Genomic DNA, 20535 nt, shown 5'->3' with positions numbered 1-20535 from the left:
GAGACCTAAAGTTTTAAGCCGACTCCGAACAGCAAATGTTTTTTTGAAAAGCTATTTCAAGACAGAAATACATTCAGAGGTTTTCCGTAATTAGTCGCGTGGCGACCGTTATTAGAAGAATCTCCTCCCAAGTGATAATGCAAATAGATAAATGTTCGATCTGATACTAAACCAACTATTTTGGCTCGGCTCCAGGCTTGCTTTTATGATATAAATCACTTTATTATACTAGGTATATAGAATGTATGTATACATATATTTCCTACATTTTTGGAAATAAGGAACTTAGCTGCGTACCAATTGTACTTAAGCTGTTTAATGCTGGACGGGTTAGATACTTTAAGAATTATTGTCTTCATTTTGTGCTGCATTTGTCGGCATCGGATTGTTAGTATTGGGAGAATCTTCAGGGGTTTCTAAATTTTTATCCAAATCATCCTGTTGAATATTATCTACATTTGGAACTTGTGGTGCTCCACTGCCCGGACGTCCTGATGTTTCAGATTCTTCTTGTGGTTTTGTTGCCGAATCAGATGATACCTCTTGATTTTCTGACGCTGCGTCCTCGTTGTTTTTGTCCACTAACTCACGAAGCTGTGGCTGTTCCAAAAGAGCTTCTGGGTGGACACTTTCAATAATACCACGCAAACGTTGAATTTCACTGCGAGCTTCTTCAAGTTCACTTTGCAAATATGCCATACTGTCTGCTTGATGTAGAGAGTCTCCTAAATTATGGCGCAAATAATCGAGAGGGTTTTCTGGATGTTCATTTGCAATTCGTACAAAAACTTTCGTCAAGGCCTCTATTACACCGGATCGCTCAAGGTAGCGCCGAAACTCGTCACGTTTAGGATCTATGGGCTAAAATTTTAATTACATTTTACTCCTTTCAAAGCAGAATTAAACGAAAAGATATTTATACCTTGAATGCCATATTTCTGCTGAATTTAATATTGATACTTAAAGTAAACGGGATGGAAAAGTAAGCAACAGGATTTCAAATCCATAAATGAGAAAGCCTAAACCGAAGAATGAAAAAATATCGAATAGTCTAGCCGAAAGCAATAATGCAGAGGAGCTTCTTATACTTTTGTGGTGAAATATTCATGGTCAAAATATTTCTATAGGTGTGGCCAATATCAGACTACCACATACAGGAAATTATACATACACACCTGCACACTTTCATGTCATGGCGTCATCCACAGAAAACCCGTATTTGGAGGTATTTTTATAATACGTACGTTCACAATTTATCACGCAGCACTTCGTTTCCATAGTTTGTTTATTTTAAATGTCACAAACCACAATATCGCCAGGCCATTCACTGAATTCTTACAAACATGTAATTTCTCTTCTCTTTGTTTTTTGTTTGTGATTTGTATAACTATAGTGCTTGACGTCACACTGGTCGAAATCGCGAAAAATAAAGTAATGGTTTCAGAAAGGCGCCACCTTTAGTATTCAATTTACCTTGGTAGAAATGGTGGAAATGGTTGAACCAAGGTGAGATGCGAGACATGATGTAGAAAATACAGAAGGTGGCGCTTTCAGGAGTCGGTGAAATTCATACGTTTAGTAAAATAAATGTAAACAATTTTGAGCACTTCATTTTTTTTTCAATTTTTATTTTACTTAATTTTTCGTTGGCGACGGTGATGAGTTCACGCATCAGCGTTATTCAAAATGACCTATATCTTTGAACCAGGACTATATTGTCTGCTTTGAAAAGCCTAAAGCTGAATAATTTTGGCCCACAGTTGCTATTTTATACTGGGTAGGAAAATAAGGTAAACTCCTTTTTCGACGAATAAAAATCCCATTTCACATGTCCGTAATTTGGTCTGCCCAATTTTATACTACAAAGGTGAACGATAAAAAGAAGATAAGAAGGTCATTGGCTCGTTCTCACGACAATCGGGCATACGCTACTGCAAAGACTCGGATATACATTCACATATCCGGTCAAGGACTGTTATTTCAACGGTATTTCCCAGAAACTTATAGTGGAAGTTTTATGCGGCCTTGGAATGTTCGCGAGTGTATGATTTTCTTCCATTTAATGTATTTTATCATTGCAAATGATTAAGCACTCGCAAATATGCAAAAGCGATACGACATAAAAATCGTCGTGCAAGTAAAATATGTAAACCTATCAAACACTAAAACCTGATAAATGTAGAAATTTAATTTTTTATTCGGTCATGTAGAATTTTAGAACGCGAATTTTCAAAATGTGTAGAGTTTAGTTAGAAGGCGGAGTTTTTGAATACACAGAATTTGGATGTTAGAGCGCGCGGTGTAGAAATGGAGCGTTAGAACACAGGATGTATTGTTGAATATACTCATAATTGTCAAATGAGTAGATTTTACACTATTTTCATTTTGTATGTTATAGTTCGAATTATAACACGTGCCAGAAAATTGCGAAATTTATATTGTATGTAGCATGGAAACCCCCTATTGGAAAATCTGTCGCTGAGTGCTTTAAAAAATATAGAGAAAGAAATCCAAATGCAATAAAAGAGCAAAATTATCAAATGCCGAAACTGTAAAAAAGAATACAATAATTTGAAGCAATTAAAAAATATGTAATATTTTTCAGTCGCGCGTTTGATACATTGTAAGAACGCGCTAGTTAAGAGATATCAGAGATAGTTTTGAAAAAGCGGTCCATAGCTCTTCGGAAAGTAAAGATGGGTAACCCAGTGAAGTTAATAATTACGTAATAAAGCCAGAAAGTGAAGATTTTGAATTTTATATTGTAAACGGCTTTTTTGGCAGATGTGAAAAAAAATAATCTAAGTTTTATTATTGATAATGCGGATTTTGTACAAGGCAATAAAATCAGATAAATTTAACAAGAATGTAATCAAGAGATTCAAATTCTATTCAATATAATTACAAAAATTTACATATGATACATTGGAGACATGTTCGATGTGTGAGCAATTCGGAATACTGCTGCAAAAACAATTATGCACGATATCAACGCTTTAGAGGGCAAACATCGGGTCTTCATTTTGCTGCCAACTGTTCAATATAATTGGCACGCGGAAAGTGCTGAGTTGATTAAGGCAATATTCGAAGGTTTTATCGATGACTTACGCAAAGTGTCTACAAAATCCAATGAATTAAAGAATAACCTGGCTTCGCAAAAGATACAAATGGATAAATGAAAGCGTATTTTGGAAAAACTGCATACTAAGCACATCACAGGCTCGTGAGTTAATATGACCAATGCAAAACCAAATGTATGCGGTATAAAACTTTTCTCGACTCAAGTACCGCCGGTCAAAACTACGCCAACTGTTATGGAGCTCAAAGGAAAAAAATTGGTTGAAAGTAAATGCAAAAACTTGCATAACCATCTGACGGGCACGCGTTGTGCGTTATAAAATTTACTGCCTTCAAAATAACAAAAAAAGTACATTTCGTTGGATTTATCGCTTGATTTCTTAGGATACCTTCCGCTGAAAGACATTGACATTAATAAACTTAAATCTACTTATATATAACTGGCAACTGAGTATGTTCAACCATCCAAAAAATTTAAAACCTCTAATGACGATGAGAGCGATAATGAAAATATCAAAATACCGAATATCAAATTTAAAACATTCATTTATCGCCGAAGCCAATAGAAGGTGGTCTCTGACTACAACTTCAAGGTATCCAAAGCGCTTTGGCCAAAACTGATTCTTAAAAGGACAAAATGTCTGTTTCGATTCAACAGATCAACTACCAGCGTCCTTACAGTTGTTATAACGGGTGACTGTACTATTGGCACCCTAGTCAGTAGAATGGGTGTACCTCACAATGACAGGAATTGTGAAGATGAAGATAATATTGAGTCGGAACATCACCTCCTCTGTGAATGGTCTGCACTTCAACGAAGCCGTACCAAATATTTTGGCAATTATTTCTTCGAATACCTGGGAAATTTGCAAAATGTATCACTGAAGGGACTAGTTACCTTCTTAAAAAGATATAAATGGTTTAAGCAACTAGGGATGGAAATCAAACGTACCTGCATTGGACAATGGGCGTTAGGGCCACCGAGTGTCTTGTCTTAGACAAGCAACCTGGCTAACCTAACTAACATAAAACATTCAGAAATATTGTAACCCCTTACAAATTTTAAAATAAAAATTAGATGAAACAAGTTATTATAATTTTTTTTGTTTTTTAAATTTTATGGACTAATAACATGCAAAGTCTTTTTTAGTTATAACGTCGTTTGGCTGCTTGCAAAGACTGTAGATTTTTTCGTTTCAGTTGAATACAAAAAATTTGTTTATCGCGCAAATGAGCATCCGAACAATTAAGTGAGAATGAATGTAAAATCAACTTCGGTTTAATGTTATGCATTATATCGGTGCTATTTCTGCGTTCAAAGGAGTATAAATTAAATAAAAATACATAATAATAATATTCAGAATTATATTTATTTGTTCTTCTAATTTTTCTACCTCTCCTGTTAAATCCCAATGCCAAATCTAGCCAAATCCTGCGCATGAGCACTGAAACTAAAATATTTTATTTAAGGCGATATGACACTTCTGACATTTGTTCTTCGCTGAATAAAATTGTATCTATACTAAATATGTACATTTTCAATACAAATTTCCTATAATAATATAAATAATTTAGTCAAATCAATTTACAATGCACAGCTATGGAAATACTTTTGTACGCGGACCTTCGCCTTCATACACGGATGATGCAACGTCGGAGAACGCTATGTCAGCTACGCTTCCTATGGAATCGAATCTTCATATGCAATCCAAAGTTGATAACTGTATAGAAAAGGAATTTAATTGTGGCTACGATGGCGGCAGTAACAGCGCTATTAAAAAAGGCCGCAAAACGTTTGCCTTTTGGACAATGTTCATTATACTACTGGCACTTACTATAGGCAATCTAATACTTATGCTAACGATATTTGGAGTAATGCATCTTGGTCGCGGCATTAATGGAATAGAGATAATCCCTGAACATGATTTGGTGAAGTTTTATGGTTATACTGATTTAGATCGTGTATACAGTAAACAAACTGGCCAAATCGATGGTTTTGTAGATCAACCAGTCACCATTACCGCCGATGATGGTGTCTATGTACGTCTGCACAAGAACGGCCAGGCTTTCAATCGCTTGACTCTAGACAAATCCGGCATCCAATTTCAATCAGTTAACAATTTTGAAGTTAAAGATTCGACTAGTGGCCACACTATCTTCACTTCGCATCGTCCACATTATAATATACCAACAGGTACTGGAAACTTACATGCAAGAACTGTAAGCGCCAGCCGCATAGCGAGCCCCATCGATCGTTCGCTCAATCTGGAAGCAGATTTAGGAGTTTCATTTAAAGGCTCTGAAGGGATTTCTTTAGACGCAGGAAATATCTTGCTTCAGTCATTATCATATGACATGATGGTCAATTCAACCGAAGGTTTGACCATTTTGGAGGCTGGTGCTGGTATCTATTTGGATATGGATAAAATACCAATTGTCAGTTCAGAATTCGGTTTACGCACTGGCAGTATTCAATACAAAATTTGCGTTTGCATGCCGAAGGGCAAGCTTTTTCGAATACCAGTACCACGAACACGTAGTGGGCCCAAAGTAACCTGTGCACATTTCAACGTCAAATATGATCCATGTGCTTAAATGCTTACGTATTTTTATACGTATCACTTAGTGAAATCATGCGTATGTTAATATGAAATTATATATATGTAGCTACTTAGTAATGTTGTCGTAAAACTAACAAACGTTGATTCATTTATCGAAATAAAACTACTCGTATTACGAGTAATACGTATACAAGTATATGTATGTATGTACACGTATTTGCATTGTATTTAAATATTAATAATTAGCAAACTTGACAGCGCCTCGCTGCGGCTCAATTTGATATGAATTTAATGGAAAAGTAAATAAAAGCATTCTAGTACATAACTTTGTATGTAATCGTTCAACTAAAACTTGTCGTGTTTGTAACAGGATCCGATAGTCCCCATAATCTTGGAGAATGCTGCTTGTTTGACAGTCCTTGGCTGGATATAAATCCGGGTAGCCTTGAAAAGTACGCGCATATTCAAGAGCCTACTTAGATCACAAATTTAGTAAAAGCTATTTCAACGGTTTAAAAACTATAAAATCTTTTGGGTTTTGAGGGCCACATGCAATCTTACATATTTACCTCACAAATTTTAAGTGCTCTTTTTGTAACTCAAACGTATTAGAAAACATAGCGCACTTCTTAGGAGGTGCCCAATTTTGAAACAAATTAGATGTCGGTACTTTGACCAAGATGAAGTTGATAATAGATTGAATAGAATGATTCAGGCGGATGGAATCGTCTAATTTTGCTTGTCACTAGCGCTTTAAACTATAGACAGTTGATTGTAAACGAATATAATTAAGCTTTGCGCAATCTGTTTGGAACAAATTTTGTATTAAATGCCAATTGAATTGTGTTTTTTTCGACAGATGACCATTTAGAATATTGTCGTATATTCTTTACTAAATAGTCTTTAAGATTTTTATGTATATTTCCATAATAATGAAGAATCTATATATCTGAATCCGGGCCGTTCGTAGCGTAGAATAAAAATATGCCAACTAAAAATATTTTTATTCATGAAGCTGTTTTGCATTTGGGCCAAATCGAACCGTAAATACATTCCTACGACAGTCAGTTCTACGTAACCAGAACGACCCGGATTTATATCCGGCCAAGGACTGTAACTTGAGCAGCATTCCCCGTATATGTATGGGGAATGTTTATGTGCTACAACAACAACAAAAAGTTTTAGAGATATTTCGATCCCAGCGTCACTTATCGAGTAGATTTGGAACAAAATATTTCCCGTCTAGTAGCTAGTATGTGTATCCAGTTTGAGTCAAACTGGACTATAAATTCATTCCCATGGCAGCTGGTTCTATGTTAACGGAATGACTCTCATTTTTCCCGTCAAAGGCTCCAGTAAATTAGCTCTGTCTAGTGCACCGATTTTGAGAGAAGACAAACTTATCCTGCGAGTTTGCATTCAATCGGCTGGCTACATTTTTAGTTCACCAGCCACAAACACACACGTAAAAATGGCTAAATTTGTATAGTACATAAAATTTTGGGTCAGTCACAAAATGGCTCACCGTTTAAAAGGTCGCTTAGACCTATCGGGTATAATAAAAATAAACAATTACATATAAATGAAAACCTATCTAGAGAAACTGCAACGAATAAAAAAAAAAAAACAGACAATTCCGCTTAAATTAATATATTGGGTTGGGGAATAAGTTCGTAGCCTTTTTACTGAAGACTTTTAAACAAAAAAAAAATAAATAAATAATTATATCAATAAGTTAATAAATTATAATATATTCGCCTCCAAGATAACATAAAAACATATGAAATTTAATTAACTAATAAAAAGGCAATACATTAAAAGAAATTTAAAGCCATCGATAAGTACAAAAATTATTCAACATAATTTAAAAATAAAACGATAGAAATCATAAAAACCTGGAAGTTGCCTTAATAACGGTAGTCTGTACAGTAGTTTTATGTAGTCTGTAGAATACAGTTTGATCTCGTAAACGGTGGAATACCCTGGCGTGTGGTGGATTTTCATCCCGCCATTTTAATTAAGATTAAATAAAAAAATAAGATTTTGGCGTTTCCAGTGTGCTTGACATACCGGAAGTATACCCTGGATTTCGATTCCCAAAGCCGACATAAAATTATGAAAAACCATTTTATCCTTGGTGGGTTATGAAAAATCCAACTCTGCAATGAAACAGCTTCTCCACAATTTGCTATTCGGCAACAGAATTACCTGGCACTTCATATGTTTGGAGACTGACTGCCACTTCTACCTAACACGAGCACACCACAGATTTGAGAGGCTTCTGCTAAACATTTTTCAACAATCCATCAACTCATTTAGGATTGTTTGTTTGTGTATTTCTAAATTTCGCATAGTTCTACATCACACAGGCGAATTATGCACTAGAAACTATATTTGTATATAATTTAAAATTGTGAGCCAACAAAAAACGTGTACTGCAAATAAAAGATTGTTTTTTTTTTATTTACCTTTGAGCTTTTGCATTTACTTTATTTATATTTTACAAGCAGTGTTTCTATTATACAACTACAAATGAATTATTATTAGAGCATAAGTAAGAACATAAGTATAATATAAAATTTCATATAATCTACACATACGTTTATCTGTGAAGTGCCCGAACTTTGCACTATTGGTACTAAATAGTACCCAGTTCCTTTGAAAGCAACCTTAACGAAAGCTCTAAACCAGAAGGTGATAACAAAGATGCATCTACTTGCATGGAATCTTAGGACCTCAGGTCCTATCCGTCCTCCTTTATTTTTGTCATCGCATGTTAATTACTTTTGCTTGGTGAAATAACAATTTACGACAACCTTGTGTTAATAAATGATTAGCAATTGAGAATGGTGTAAATTCTTAAGAGTCCATAAATGAATAGCTGGTGATTTTCATATACATACAAGTATGAGCAATGCATAATTTAACGCAATTATCCTAATGACTAATTTGATAATTCGAATAAATGTACATAAAATAAAAAGGTGATCATTAAACACGCATGAGCTGCTTTCATCATTCATGAGGGCAAGTGCAATTATGTGTGTTTCATAATTCAAACGCCAGGTGGTGGTGGCTCCTCAAAATGCGTTTTTATTTCTGTGCAAGATGGCAGAGATTTTTGAGCCGGCGGAGTATCTATCATATCGTCAGGAACCATGCTTAGCAGTTCTGCTTCGCTTAACTGAGCTAAACGACTGGTTGATTTAGCCGTCGGTTTTGCTGAAAATATGATTAAAGATATCAATTAAACTTTTTGGAATAAAAAATATGAGAAAAATTGAATTTTAATTTAAAAATTTAAAATATACTTACTGCTTTTTTCAAAAGAAACCAACTCAGGGTTGTATTCCTCATCCTCAACCGAATTACTAGGAGTTTTTGTTGTAGCGTGAGTAACGGATGATTGAGACTTGATTGAAGTTGTAGAGAATTGCGTTTGCCCAGCTTCCGGCTTGCCCTTTATGCTAGCAAGTATTTGCGAAAGATTTGAAGGTATCGATATATTTGCCAAAACTGCGGAAGTCTTAGATGATGATGTAGTTGCAAAACACTAAAAAATGGGGAAATGTATACTTTAAATTAATTGTTTCATTTCTCATCCTACCGTTGATTCCACATTCAGCAATCCAGCTATCTCCTTTTCTTGTGCAGCAATTTGTCGATTTAGTTCTTCCATTTTGCGTTTTAGATCATCGTCATCGGATCTTGCAGCCATTTTCGACGTTATGGGAGTATCATCTTCAGAACTTCCTCCAGGTGAATATGGCTCATCAGCATCATCTGTTGCAGCTGTTGATGGTATTGTAGATGCTAATGATAAGATAAACTTTGGTATATCATTTTACTGAATTTTCGACTTTCATACCTTTGTGTGACTTTGTAGTGATTGGTGCTTTTATTATAGCATCTACGTCAATTTCATCAACTTTTGGTGTGGATGCATGCATACGTCGCTTTCTTTTCGGACTTCCAGGGGGCGTAAAACTGTCGGTGTCAGTTCCACGGCGATAGGACTGAGAAAAATAATCAAGATTATTGGAAAAATTAGAAATTTATGCTACACGATTCTCAATTGCTTTTGACATTTTCGTAGACGTTATTCAAAAGGATTTTATATTATTGCCCTTGTCCTAGCATTAAAATATAACCCATACATTTCGGGAGATGCTGCAGGAATAGCAGTCCAATTTTGGCAGCATAAGCTTTTACTCAACATACACATAGACGCAGAAATAGCACGAGACTAAGTAGTAAATTAAATAAATAATTGAATAATTGGCTAGGTGCTTGACCGAGCTTCTCCTATTTGTAGCGCGCGTTTTGTGACTGTTCTACAAATGGAGGGATCTATAGTTTTAAAACGACTCCGAACATCAAAGAGAGAAAGAGATTAAGCAGTAATTCCTGGTACAAAACCAAAATTTTGTAGGTTATAGAGATCATAACGAATGGTATTAAAAGCTTGCTTTAGTAAGAATATTTTTGAACAAATTTACATATCCAAAAGTTTACGCCACCACGGATTTACTAAAAGTTCCAAAATTCCTAAAGTTAATTTGAGTACTCTTGGCTAAAAACCAAACAAATCAAACAATAAAATAACGTTCCCACGACAGTCGGTTCTATGTAACCGGAACGACTCGAATTTGTAGCCAAGGACTGTCTCTTCAGCAGCACTCCCCGTATATGTGTATGGGGGAATGGTTATGCTGCTGCAACAACAACAATCATAAAATATGAAAAAAGTAACTTTTTTCCAATGGTTGAAGAGACTTACAATTTTTTTGACGTCTCTGAACTGTAAATGGGTTTTATGGCGAAATGCCGGCAGATGTTTGTTATTATCTGACGAAATTTAACATGAATATAAATATTTTACATGTTTCACTACTTCTTTATATATTTTTCTAGTTTGGTTATACCTAATCTAAGTGTTGGAAAGAAACTTAAGTGCAAATGTCTTTTTGCATTGAGTATAAAAAATCCTGTAATCAAGAAATATTCCACAAAATAATTATAAAATGCTTTATTACTTTTGAGTTTGATGAGGATGTCGAAATAATTTGCACAGCCGAGTGACGTTTTCCAATGATTCTCACTAAAACACCGACCAATATATCCGGCCTGTAAGGATCTTCATAGAATTCTATTTTTTCAGCTGGTAACAACACTGAAGGCATTGACTTTCCCGCTCCCAATGGATATATGTAGAAATCCTTAATCTGTGGCGATACAGTGTTTATAACACCCAAACGATTTCTATTTTCAAGATATTGAAATAAAACTTTGTAAGCTGCAGTTTCTGACTCCGTAGCAGGAATAAGACGTATAATGACGATCTCCTTGTTAGGACTTCTCTTGATTTTCGATATATATTCCCAAACAGTGTCAGGCCCAATGCGACCAACCACATCTAATTCTTCGGGTAATAAGGCTCCAAGATTTTGCGAATTCCCTACAACTGCTTGTAGAACAATCTGGAACGTTGCGACGTCTACCATATTAATGTTGCCACTCCAAATGCCAGAAGTAGATACATTTCCACTCATTGTTGGAGAGTCAGCATCGGCATAACGTATGTATGGATCTTGTGGTGGTGTAGCTATGGATACGGTACTGGTTGGCTCTTGATCATCAGTTGTGCTCCCACTGGAAAATGAGTGATTGTGTTCAGACACAAATTGAATTACTGACGATGTAGGGAGAGGAGGTGTGGTGGCTTGTCTGCTAGAGTCCTTCTTTAGCTTTTCTCTTTCTTTCTCCTTTAATTTTTCTTTTTCACTTATTAAATTTGCCGCCTCCTCTACCGTTTTGGTAGATTCTAGTATTTGATCTACTAAACTGTAAGCTTCAATTGGTTTTAAAGTAGTTGCGGTTTTTATGTTACTTTTGTCTTTACCGCTGCTAATTACGTTGTTCTTATTGGAGTTTCCAACCAATGGTATATTTGAAGTTGCAGTTTTCTCAATCAATTTACTATCGAATTCATCTTTTTGTTGTCGAGAATCACGATCACGATCGCGTTCACGTTCTTTCTCTTTAAACTTATCTTTCTCGCGCTCCCGGTCCTCTCTCTCTCGTTTTTCCTCCCTGTGGCAACTTTTGTGCCGTTTCTCTCGGCTCCGACTGCGACTTCGAGTGTGGCTTCTACTACGTTTCCTTGATCTTGTTTTATCTCTATGGCGGTCTTTGCTTTTTCGCTGCTTTTCGCGACTGTGATCGCTATCGTGAGAACGTGCACGCGCATGATAGTGTTCACGATCTCGACCGTGTTCACGGTTACGTTCCCTCTCACAGTCCCGATCCCGGTCACGTTCCCTATCCTTCTCCCTCGAGTGACTCTTCTGTTTTTCCTCATCCAAACGACTTGCATCAGTTTGTGAGTGGTCAAAGGACAAAGAGATTGCTCCCATATCAGCTTTGGCTCTTTCACCTACAGAACTGCTACTACTCACAACGGAGCTATTTAGCACAGACACCACATCTTCAACAGGAATGGTTACATCCAAATTAACACAATCCTCTAGTTTGCCCTCTATGACTTCCTCTCCTTTGTGTGTTTTTAAAACGTAATTTTTAGCGCAAGAAAGCAAGTCAAGTTCTGATTTCTTTATCATTTCTAATTGATGTTTGGCTTCGTTTTCGCGCCATTTTGCCAATTCTTGGCTCGCCAACTCCTCCGGTGACATTCGTACTAATTGCTTGGGCTGTATTATTTTTGTACAGATCTTCGCAAAAAGGGTGTGGTTCTTTCTATCCTTAATGTTGAACATTAGCGAACGATATTTAGCCCTGTATCGAGACCCGGTGTCTCGATTGAAGTATTCGTACATTTCAGCTTCTGTTTCAAAAACAAATTTCTCTATCTCCTCTATACTTAGTTTTGGCAAATTGCTGTCATTTTCACTTTCAGATTCATTCATTCGTTGAAACAATTGTTCTTTTAGAGTCCGGCGAACATTCAAGCGAATAGGTTCCGAACTAGTGCTTACAGATGCCACAGTATCAGAATGCTTTTTGCCGACCGTTTCAACTGATGGTCGCTGTTTTGATGATTTGTCCTTTCTTTCCTTTATATCTTCTTTTGAATCGCTACGTGGGATCTTATCTGGTTTAATAGAAACTTGTTGTGGATACTTTTGTAGTTGCTTGGGTGTACCAGGTCGAGGACTATTTGGGGCTGTTTTCACTATTTGTTCAATGAAGAGTTTTGCCGGCTTTGGCATTTGTGCGGTGATCTCACATTCCTTTTGCGACTGGGCTGTTTTGGCAATAGGTGTAACGTGAGGAGTTATTTGCGCAATCTGTGCACTTTGTGGTGATTGTGGGATATGTTTGCCCACAGTAGAATTTATTGCAGGAGATAATGGTGGGGGAAGCCGCTGCTTTTGTTTCTTCTGAAATTAATATTAAGTGTATTATTAAAACATACTTAAATTTTGTATAACTTACTTCAATCTCTTGAGCATGGGAACTTCCTGGTTGCACTACCTCAAATGTTTGGTTTTCTTGAAGCCATTTCTTAAGATTGAGAGTTGTAGGTGCATTACTCCCAGTTAGTATACGTCCACTCTTTCGGTCAATCACATGCACCTGCGGGTATATCAAATATATTTAATATTTTTAAAAATTGTTCAAAAGCTGCCAACTCAGAAATTGAATAAATCAGAATTATAAATAAGAAAAATGTAAGAGAAATACAGCGGTAAACAAGTAGATTTTTAATTCTGCGCAAGAACAGAATATTTCAAATTCTTTGAATGTTACCGACTTCAATACCACGTAAGCCTTAAGGCCCGGCCCGAACTTTATATCCCCGTGGACATTTTAGCAATGTTTAGTTCGAACTCTTAGACAATTAGATAGTTTGCAACTTCAGACGGACGGACAGAAATTTAGACTTAACATAAGAGTGAGCACGCTATTTACCCAATCTCAAAAATACGAGTTGGACCTAAATGAGGCGGAGAGTAATACCTGGACCAAGATGGGTGTGGGCCCCCCTTTTTCAAATTTTTTTCTCCTATTTTTTGGGGGTTTATCTTCTTCTTCTTTAACGAGTCAATTTCGAATCATTGCAATTGGACTTAATTCTCATAATTTAAGCGGATTAGGGGAATTTTAGATGATGATGACAGTTATTTTCTATTGCGAATGAAAAATAATGAAACTTTTAAAGAGAAGAACAAGAAAGACTGGGTGCAATGCTACTTTACATTAACACGTTCGAAATTTCATTAACCTTACGTTGGACACCGAGGTCTGGCCAGACCTTTTCGAATTTGGACGTGAATTTAACATATTTCCATTACAGCTTACGACTTGAGTTTCCAGGTAACTTCCTAAAATTTAATTTTTCATCGATTTATGGATATTATCTTTGAAAAAAAGATCCTCGAACAGGACGAAAAAAGGCCAGACCCAGGTGCCCAGTCGAAGGTTTTAAAATAGATTTCCAACGGAGGATTAATTGTTTTGACATTTCGGCGCAATTTGAGAAATTGCAATTAAAATTTTTTTTTAATTAATAATTATTTCTTAGTACCAGAGCAGCTAACATCCGTACTTGTTGCATTCATTCTTTATTGGCAAAACTATTCAATAGGCAAATCAGCTGTTCACTAATCCGCGTATCAACTGTCTGTCACACTGCAATTTTAATCATAATTAACTGCGCCGGTAATTCCGATTACCGTCGCCGTGTTCGCACTATAAGAGATTTTGGCCGAGTTTAACAAAGCGCGTCAGTCCCTTCATTCAACGCAGCTAGAGAGTGATGCTTACGCGGGGATTATCAAATAAGATTGGGTAACAAAATTATACCCTTGTACACCAGGATCTGTTTAATATAGTCAATAAGAAGTCACGTGCTTTAAGATGCTAAAAATTATAAAAAGAGTAAACAAAATATTATATTACCCGTTCAACTTTTGGCTTTCGGTCTGCCATAGAAAGGATATCCTCAAATAGACCTTTTGCTTTCTTTTTCTTTAAGGCAGCTTCCTCATTGCTGCTAGAAGCAACAGTGGGCTCTGGAAACTTGGCTGCTGCAGAAGCTGCTGCAAATACATTAAGAGCATTCTGTGCATGCTTTCGAATACAATCATCACTACAATATATTGAATTTTGTCGCGCCATTTTTTTGCACACAATGCAGAAAGTATGCGGATCAGTTGACATTGATTCGGTTGTTGCAGACTTTTGAAAATCTCTCTGCGTTTGCTGTGGACTGCTCACAGGTTGAATTGCTAAAGGTGATTTTGTAGAATCATTCTTCGATTCCTGCTGTGAAAAGGGAATTTGTTTCTTAGTTTGTAAAATTGGCGTATTTAATCCTTTGCGCTTTGCATTCGAAGCCTGTTTCTTCTTCAGGGAACTCGTTGCTGCTTTTGCTGCTGCCGCGCCCTTCTTTAACGATAGTTTAATAGAGGGGACTTGTTCTGACTGAGTTTTTGGTGTCTCAATCGTTTGTTTAGTTTCCATCCAATTTGACTTTTCAATAGATGAAGCCGTGATGTTTGCGCCGCTGGTATCTAAAGTTGAGTTTGTCGTTTCTTCATTTCTGGCATCAACTTCCAATTGTTCGTGCTTTTCAGTAGATGAAACCTTTGGAAAGAGCATGTCAGTGATTTTTCTTTGCTTCTGTAAATAGAAAACAAAATTTCTTTTTTATAAAATTCAATATCATCGTCTTAGCTAAGACACAAGTTTACTAGATATTCTGGTGACATAGGAAATCATTTATTATGGAGGGATCTACAATTTTAGGTCAACTCCGAACGGCAAATATTTTTTATGAGATGCTTTTTCATGGCAGAAATACATTCGGAGGTGTGGCATTGCCTGTCCAGAAGCGACCGCTATTATTTTGGTGTTTGATGAACGGAGATTCAAACGCCCTCCCGAATGGTAGTCACGCACTAATCCATTCGGCTACGGCGACCTCTGTATCATTAGTGAAATAAATTTGTGAGATTTTTATCTTTTATTTGCTCATTTAATAAATAAAATCTTAAAAAAGTTAAAGTTAAGATGCAAGCAACGGCAACTTTGTACTTAACCTCTAATTTAAACAGTGAAATAGGGAATCAAAACATAAACACAGTGTGCAAAATCCAAATTCACTGAACGAGTCCCAATTCACTCCGGTCCAATTTAGGCCTATTAATACATAAAAAACTATTGAAAATATTTTGGAAAGCGTAGTGAAACAGCACTGACGTTCCCACGACAGTCGGTTCTACGTTACCGGAAAGACCCGAATTTCTATCTCGCCAAGGACCGCCACTCTAGCAGAATTCACCGTATATGCATGGGAAATGTTTATGCTTCTACAACAACAACCTATAGGATATTTGGAAGTTAATGAACTTTTCTCGAAATTCCAATCGGAGTTTCGCAAACAACATTATGGCGGTTTTTTTTTTTAGATTTTAAGAAGACATTTGAGACGATTGATAGAGATTTCGTTACAAAAACAAGTACAAATATGGGATTCGAGACGTGGAATTAGAATGGTTTAAGTCATACTTAGAAAATAGACACCAAAGAACGAAAGTAAATGGTAAGATATCGGAATGTGGAAAGACTAAAAAAGGAGTACAACAGGGATCAATTTTGGGACCTATATAATTTACTTTTGTATATAAATGACTTGGAAATGGTTATAAGGAAATGTAAAATAGTACTAATATGCTGATTTATGGTGAAGGAGAAATAATGTAAAAATAAAATATTAGCACATATAGGCGAGGTCGCTAAGGGTTAAAAATGAACAAAGTTAAATTAAATGAAAAAAAGACAAAAATGGTAGAAATTAGCATTAGTAGACCATTTGAATTACAAAAAAAAAAAAAAAAATAACACAATCAAATATTTAGGAGCAATTATTGATAAATTAAAATTTAGGGATCATATTGAATATATGTACATGCAGGGAGATTGCAAAGAAATTAGCATACTTTAGAAGAATTGGTAATAAAATAGATATAATGCCAGCAATAAAAATATATAATCTCATCATTAAACCTCACTTTGAATAGCGTTCCATAACCAAAAATATTAAATATTAATAATAAATAAATAATAAAAAAATATCGGTTCAAACCTTTTCCTCTTGTAGTTTTACACATTTAGGGCAGGTCCAATCAACGCCTCTCTGCTCCATATCTATTCCCATCGCTTTTGTGATGCTCACACAAGTACCATGGAACCAATCTTCACAAACATCGCAGCAAATCATAAATCTGTTGTTATGCGGCTGTCGGCATATGCACCAAAGCCTGATAAATATGTTAGTATTCGGATAAGTTACTTCATTTACATTTTTTACTGTAATACACGAACCTATTTGGATCATCGTCATCTTCTTGAGAACCAGAAGCTTCTTCTTCCGCTCCAGATTTACCCGCAATAGTTTTGGCCGCTGCACTTTTCTTTGCAGAAGCTGTGGATTTTTTAGTCTTGCTGGAAACTGTGCCAGCAGTTCCAGACTCTTTTGAAACACGTCGTTTATTTGTCGTTTCGGGTTTCTTCTCAATAGTCGCTGGAGGTATGTGCTCAAAAATGGTAATTGAAGAATTAGATTGCAGGGAACTATCCGTGGACGACTCATTCAAAATCGTACTTGAATTTGCACACACACCATGAATTGCTGTCACGGGCTGATTTTGAGCCCTGCGCTTTGCACGAGTAGTTGGTGCTTCAATTGGAGGCAACGTGATAACTCGGCCATTTCCCCGCACAATTTGAATAGGCTCTTTACGAACAGTCGGTGGCGTTGCTGTCTTCAAAGTTTGAATATTAGTCACACGAACAGCGTTACTGACTGTACTGCTGGGTGCCGTCGAAACCGATGGTATGTTAGATATAGCCATTTCAATAATGCTCTTCGGTTGATTCGTTTCCTGTGTAAATTATGTGTATATTTTATACAATATGTGTGATAGGACTGAAAAGAAATTACCAGAGGACCAAAAGATTCAGATGTGTGTGATTGAACTGTAGAAGACCCAACAGATCTGGTCGACGTAGCAGACACGGAACCAGCACACGGAATTCCTTCGGTATGATCTCCACCGAACACTTGCTTTTCAACAGCCTCTTGTAGCGTTTCATCATCTTCAATAAGATCGACAACATGCTGCAGTAAATCTTCGGGGAAATCATCGGGTGTTTCTAATAGAGGCGCGTTAGAGATGTCAATATCATCTACATTGGTTTCTGCAGACGAGCCAAAATTGGTGAGATTGTTGTCCATTTTAGTTTGTGGGGCATTTGATTCCAGCGTATGTTCGGCATTCTCTAACATTTTAACCAATTTTGGTATGTTTTCATTTGACTTTGAGGCCTCCACAGCGGCAGTTTTTTGCATTTCGCCTTTTACAATAGAAACGATGAGATCAAATTGCTCTGCAGCTAACTCTGAAGAACTTTGTTCCTTTTGCACGCACTGTATTGCAGATATATTTGACGGGAGAGTATCGGGATGACCACTTGATTGTGCTTCCATGGAAATGTTACTTTTTGCTGCTAATTCGGACGAGCTTTGGTGGGTTTGAATTGAAATTTGAGCAGGCAGCTTGTTCTTTGCAGCAGTTTCAACTCCTAATGGCATAAATCCTTTTGAAGGCGATGGGACAACCATCAACTGTGTATTCTTGGTGCTACTCGTCGGAGTACTGGGAGCAGTTCTGGTTGGTAATTGCTTATCCGTTTGGGCAAGCAATTCTCCTATTTCTGTGAATCCTCTTTTTGGGCTAGCCATAACCTGTAATTAAAAATGTTTTACTATGTTTCATAAATTCTCCTTTCCATTACCTTATTTATAACAATTTCTTTTACAGCTTGTGGTGATGTCAGCAACTGTTTGCGAACGTTTGGTGCCTTTTGTACACCGACTTCTATGATAGGCCCTCTACGAATGACATTTGGCATTGCTTGTGGTCGTGGCACAGGATTTAAAGCATTCTCTCCTATTTGTGCTGTTACGGATCGTTTCGGAATGGGAGGTAGAGCAGCAACAGCGTCTGAAAGCAATTTTTGTACTGCAATAGGGGCGCAACCAGCTGTTTTTAAAGGTGTCCCTATTTTGCATGAACGGATGGAAATGTTGCCAGTAACTGGTCGTATGTTTTTATTACGTTGATCATCGTCGTCTTGTGGTTGTGAGAGACGCTTAACACATACTTTTCCAGCAGACAATCGTTTTGCTTTAGATACAAGATCTTTTTTCTTGCGACCTTTCCTATTGTTAACGTTGAAGTCTAAGTCACTATCGCGATCATTATCGGTATCCCCAGATTCTTCACTGAGTATGTCAAAGTCAGATTCTGCTGTTGAGCTATGTGCTTCAGTGTCACCTTCTACAAGTACATCTGTATCGCCTTGTTTGTGGGGCAATGAAGGTATTTTATTCAAGACTTTTATATTTTGGTCTTTCACAGAATGCAGTGTGGACTGTTCAGCGAAGTCATTGGCAACAGGTACAACTTTTTTCTTCAGTTGTAATTGCTTCATAGTTATCGTTGTGTGTGGAATTATTTTTCGCCCGATTACTGCGTGTTTCTCTGCCTTATATTTCTCTGCAAGCTTAGCCTTCATTTGGGCTGGCGACGTAAAGGGAGTGTAACAATGATCGTTTTTAATAACATATAGTTGAAATTCATAATCAGCAGTGCGCTTAAATGTAGGTACTCCTGCAAGCTCTAGAAAAAGAACAAATAAATATTAAACTAAAATTCATAATACACTAATTATAAAAAATTGTATTACTTAAAGCTTCTTTAACCATTTCCTTTGCAGATACTGGCGGATAAAACTCTTCTACAGTTAGACCGACAATATCTGGACGTTCCTTGCGTAGTTTATTTTGAATGTTGTGGATTTTAGTTACTGTGCGCATTTTACGCCTATTCCTTCGCGTCTTCTTACGGCATTCTGATTTCCCATTATCAGTAGAGTTTTCACCGTCACAATCACTCTTTTCATCATCCGCTGTATGAACTTCTTCACTTCCAGTATTCTCCGCACACTCATCTGTGCTAGAGCTGTTCCTATTGCTACTTCTATTTGATTCGTCGTCAGACAAACCTTCAGCTTGTCTACGCAAGAGTTCTTCTGTCCTCTCTGCTTCTTCTTCTTCATCTATCATACTAGGTGTTGGTGAAGTCAACCGTATAACACTGATTGAAGAGAGTGTTTTTTCCTCTGTAAATAAAAAAAGTATTTAAAAAAACAGACTCCTTTCCTTGGATATCAACTTACCAATAAGATTCTCTATTCCTCGCTGATCAAAGTTGACGCCTTTTTTTCCATACACCACAACCAAGTTCGAGTTAGGTGAACCTGAAACAGCAACATCATTTTCAGATCCTACGCCGCTCGTTAAGGGCTTGGCACAACTTTCAATAAATACCGAACTCGACATTGGTGCAATTCTACATTTTTTGCGGTAAACAAAATATTAGATAAAGTAAAGAATAATGAACATAATTCTTACTTATATCAAGTCTTCTTCAAATGTTTGTACTCATTTTCATGCCATCTTGACCGATAGGCCGAAAAGCACTGGATATAAATGCAATAAACAAAAAAATGCGAAAGCTCGAAGCAAGATAAAGTAAGAAAATTTCGGACTATAGCGAAGAATAAAATTGAAAGAAGAGAAAAAAACACTTTCAGGGCACCACAAAATATGCGAATATTTTACTTGTACCGGCTCACTTATCTTACAAATATCTAAATAAAAGTGTAAACGAGCACTAGCTATAATTCTCCGAGTCAAATTATGGTTTTAATTCCAATTATTTCATGAAAAATTCCTAATTTTCTTTCTGAACACACAATCGTGGAACTCACAAACGCGCAATTTTCACCGGAGATGTACGGAAAT

At 36.5% G+C, this 20535-nt stretch overlaps 3 protein-coding genes across 4 annotated transcripts; 1 reads left to right on the top strand and 2 right to left on the bottom strand.

Moving 5' to 3' along the window:
• Nucleotides 1-148: 148 nt before the first annotated feature.
• On the bottom strand, nucleotides 149-1072 carry LOC128865291 (c-Myc-binding protein homolog). The gene is made up of 2 exons (XM_054105465.1): nucleotides 923-1072; nucleotides 149-861 (listed from the first exon to the last, which is right to left on the bottom strand). The coding sequence occupies exons 1-2, from the start codon at nucleotides 932-934 to the stop codon at nucleotides 340-342; spliced, it is 534 nt and encodes a 177-aa protein (XP_053961440.1). The 5' UTR covers nucleotides 935-1072; the 3' UTR covers nucleotides 149-339.
• A 3487-nt stretch (nucleotides 1073-4559) lies between these two features.
• Nucleotides 4560-7008, top strand: LOC128865276 (beta-sarcoglycan). The gene has a single exon (XM_054105440.1). It carries the CDS (start codon nucleotides 4669-4671, stop codon nucleotides 5671-5673), a length of 1005 nt encoding a protein of 334 aa, XP_053961415.1. The 5' UTR covers nucleotides 4560-4668; the 3' UTR covers nucleotides 5674-7008.
• A 1310-nt stretch (nucleotides 7009-8318) lies between these two features.
• Nucleotides 8319-20535, bottom strand: LOC128865263 (uncharacterized). Of its 2 annotated transcripts, none has more exons than XM_054105419.1 (14): nucleotides 20143-20535; nucleotides 19908-20080; nucleotides 19416-19850; nucleotides 18462-19348; nucleotides 17608-18411; nucleotides 16989-17548; nucleotides 16750-16924; nucleotides 14562-15284; nucleotides 13095-13235; nucleotides 10676-13039; nucleotides 9508-9655; nucleotides 9247-9452; nucleotides 8955-9192; nucleotides 8319-8861 (listed from the first exon to the last, which is right to left on the bottom strand). In XM_054105419.1, exons 2-14 carry the CDS (start codon nucleotides 20068-20070, stop codon nucleotides 8695-8697), a joined length of 7011 nt encoding a protein of 2336 aa, XP_053961394.1. In that variant the 5' UTR covers nucleotides 20071-20080; nucleotides 20143-20535; the 3' UTR covers nucleotides 8319-8694. The 2 variants fall into 2 exon arrangements, with proteins under 2 accessions (XP_053961394.1, XP_053961403.1); XM_054105428.1 differs by having other exon boundaries at nucleotides 9247-9431.

This window comes from Anastrepha ludens, chromosome 2, assembly GCF_028408465.1.
Source record: "Anastrepha ludens isolate Willacy chromosome 2, idAnaLude1.1, whole genome shotgun sequence".
Lineage (NCBI taxonomy): Eukaryota > Metazoa > Arthropoda > Insecta > Diptera > Tephritidae > Anastrepha > Anastrepha ludens.
The sequence above is the reverse complement of the archived record's forward strand: the minus strand, read 5'-3'. Positions and strand labels throughout refer to the sequence as shown.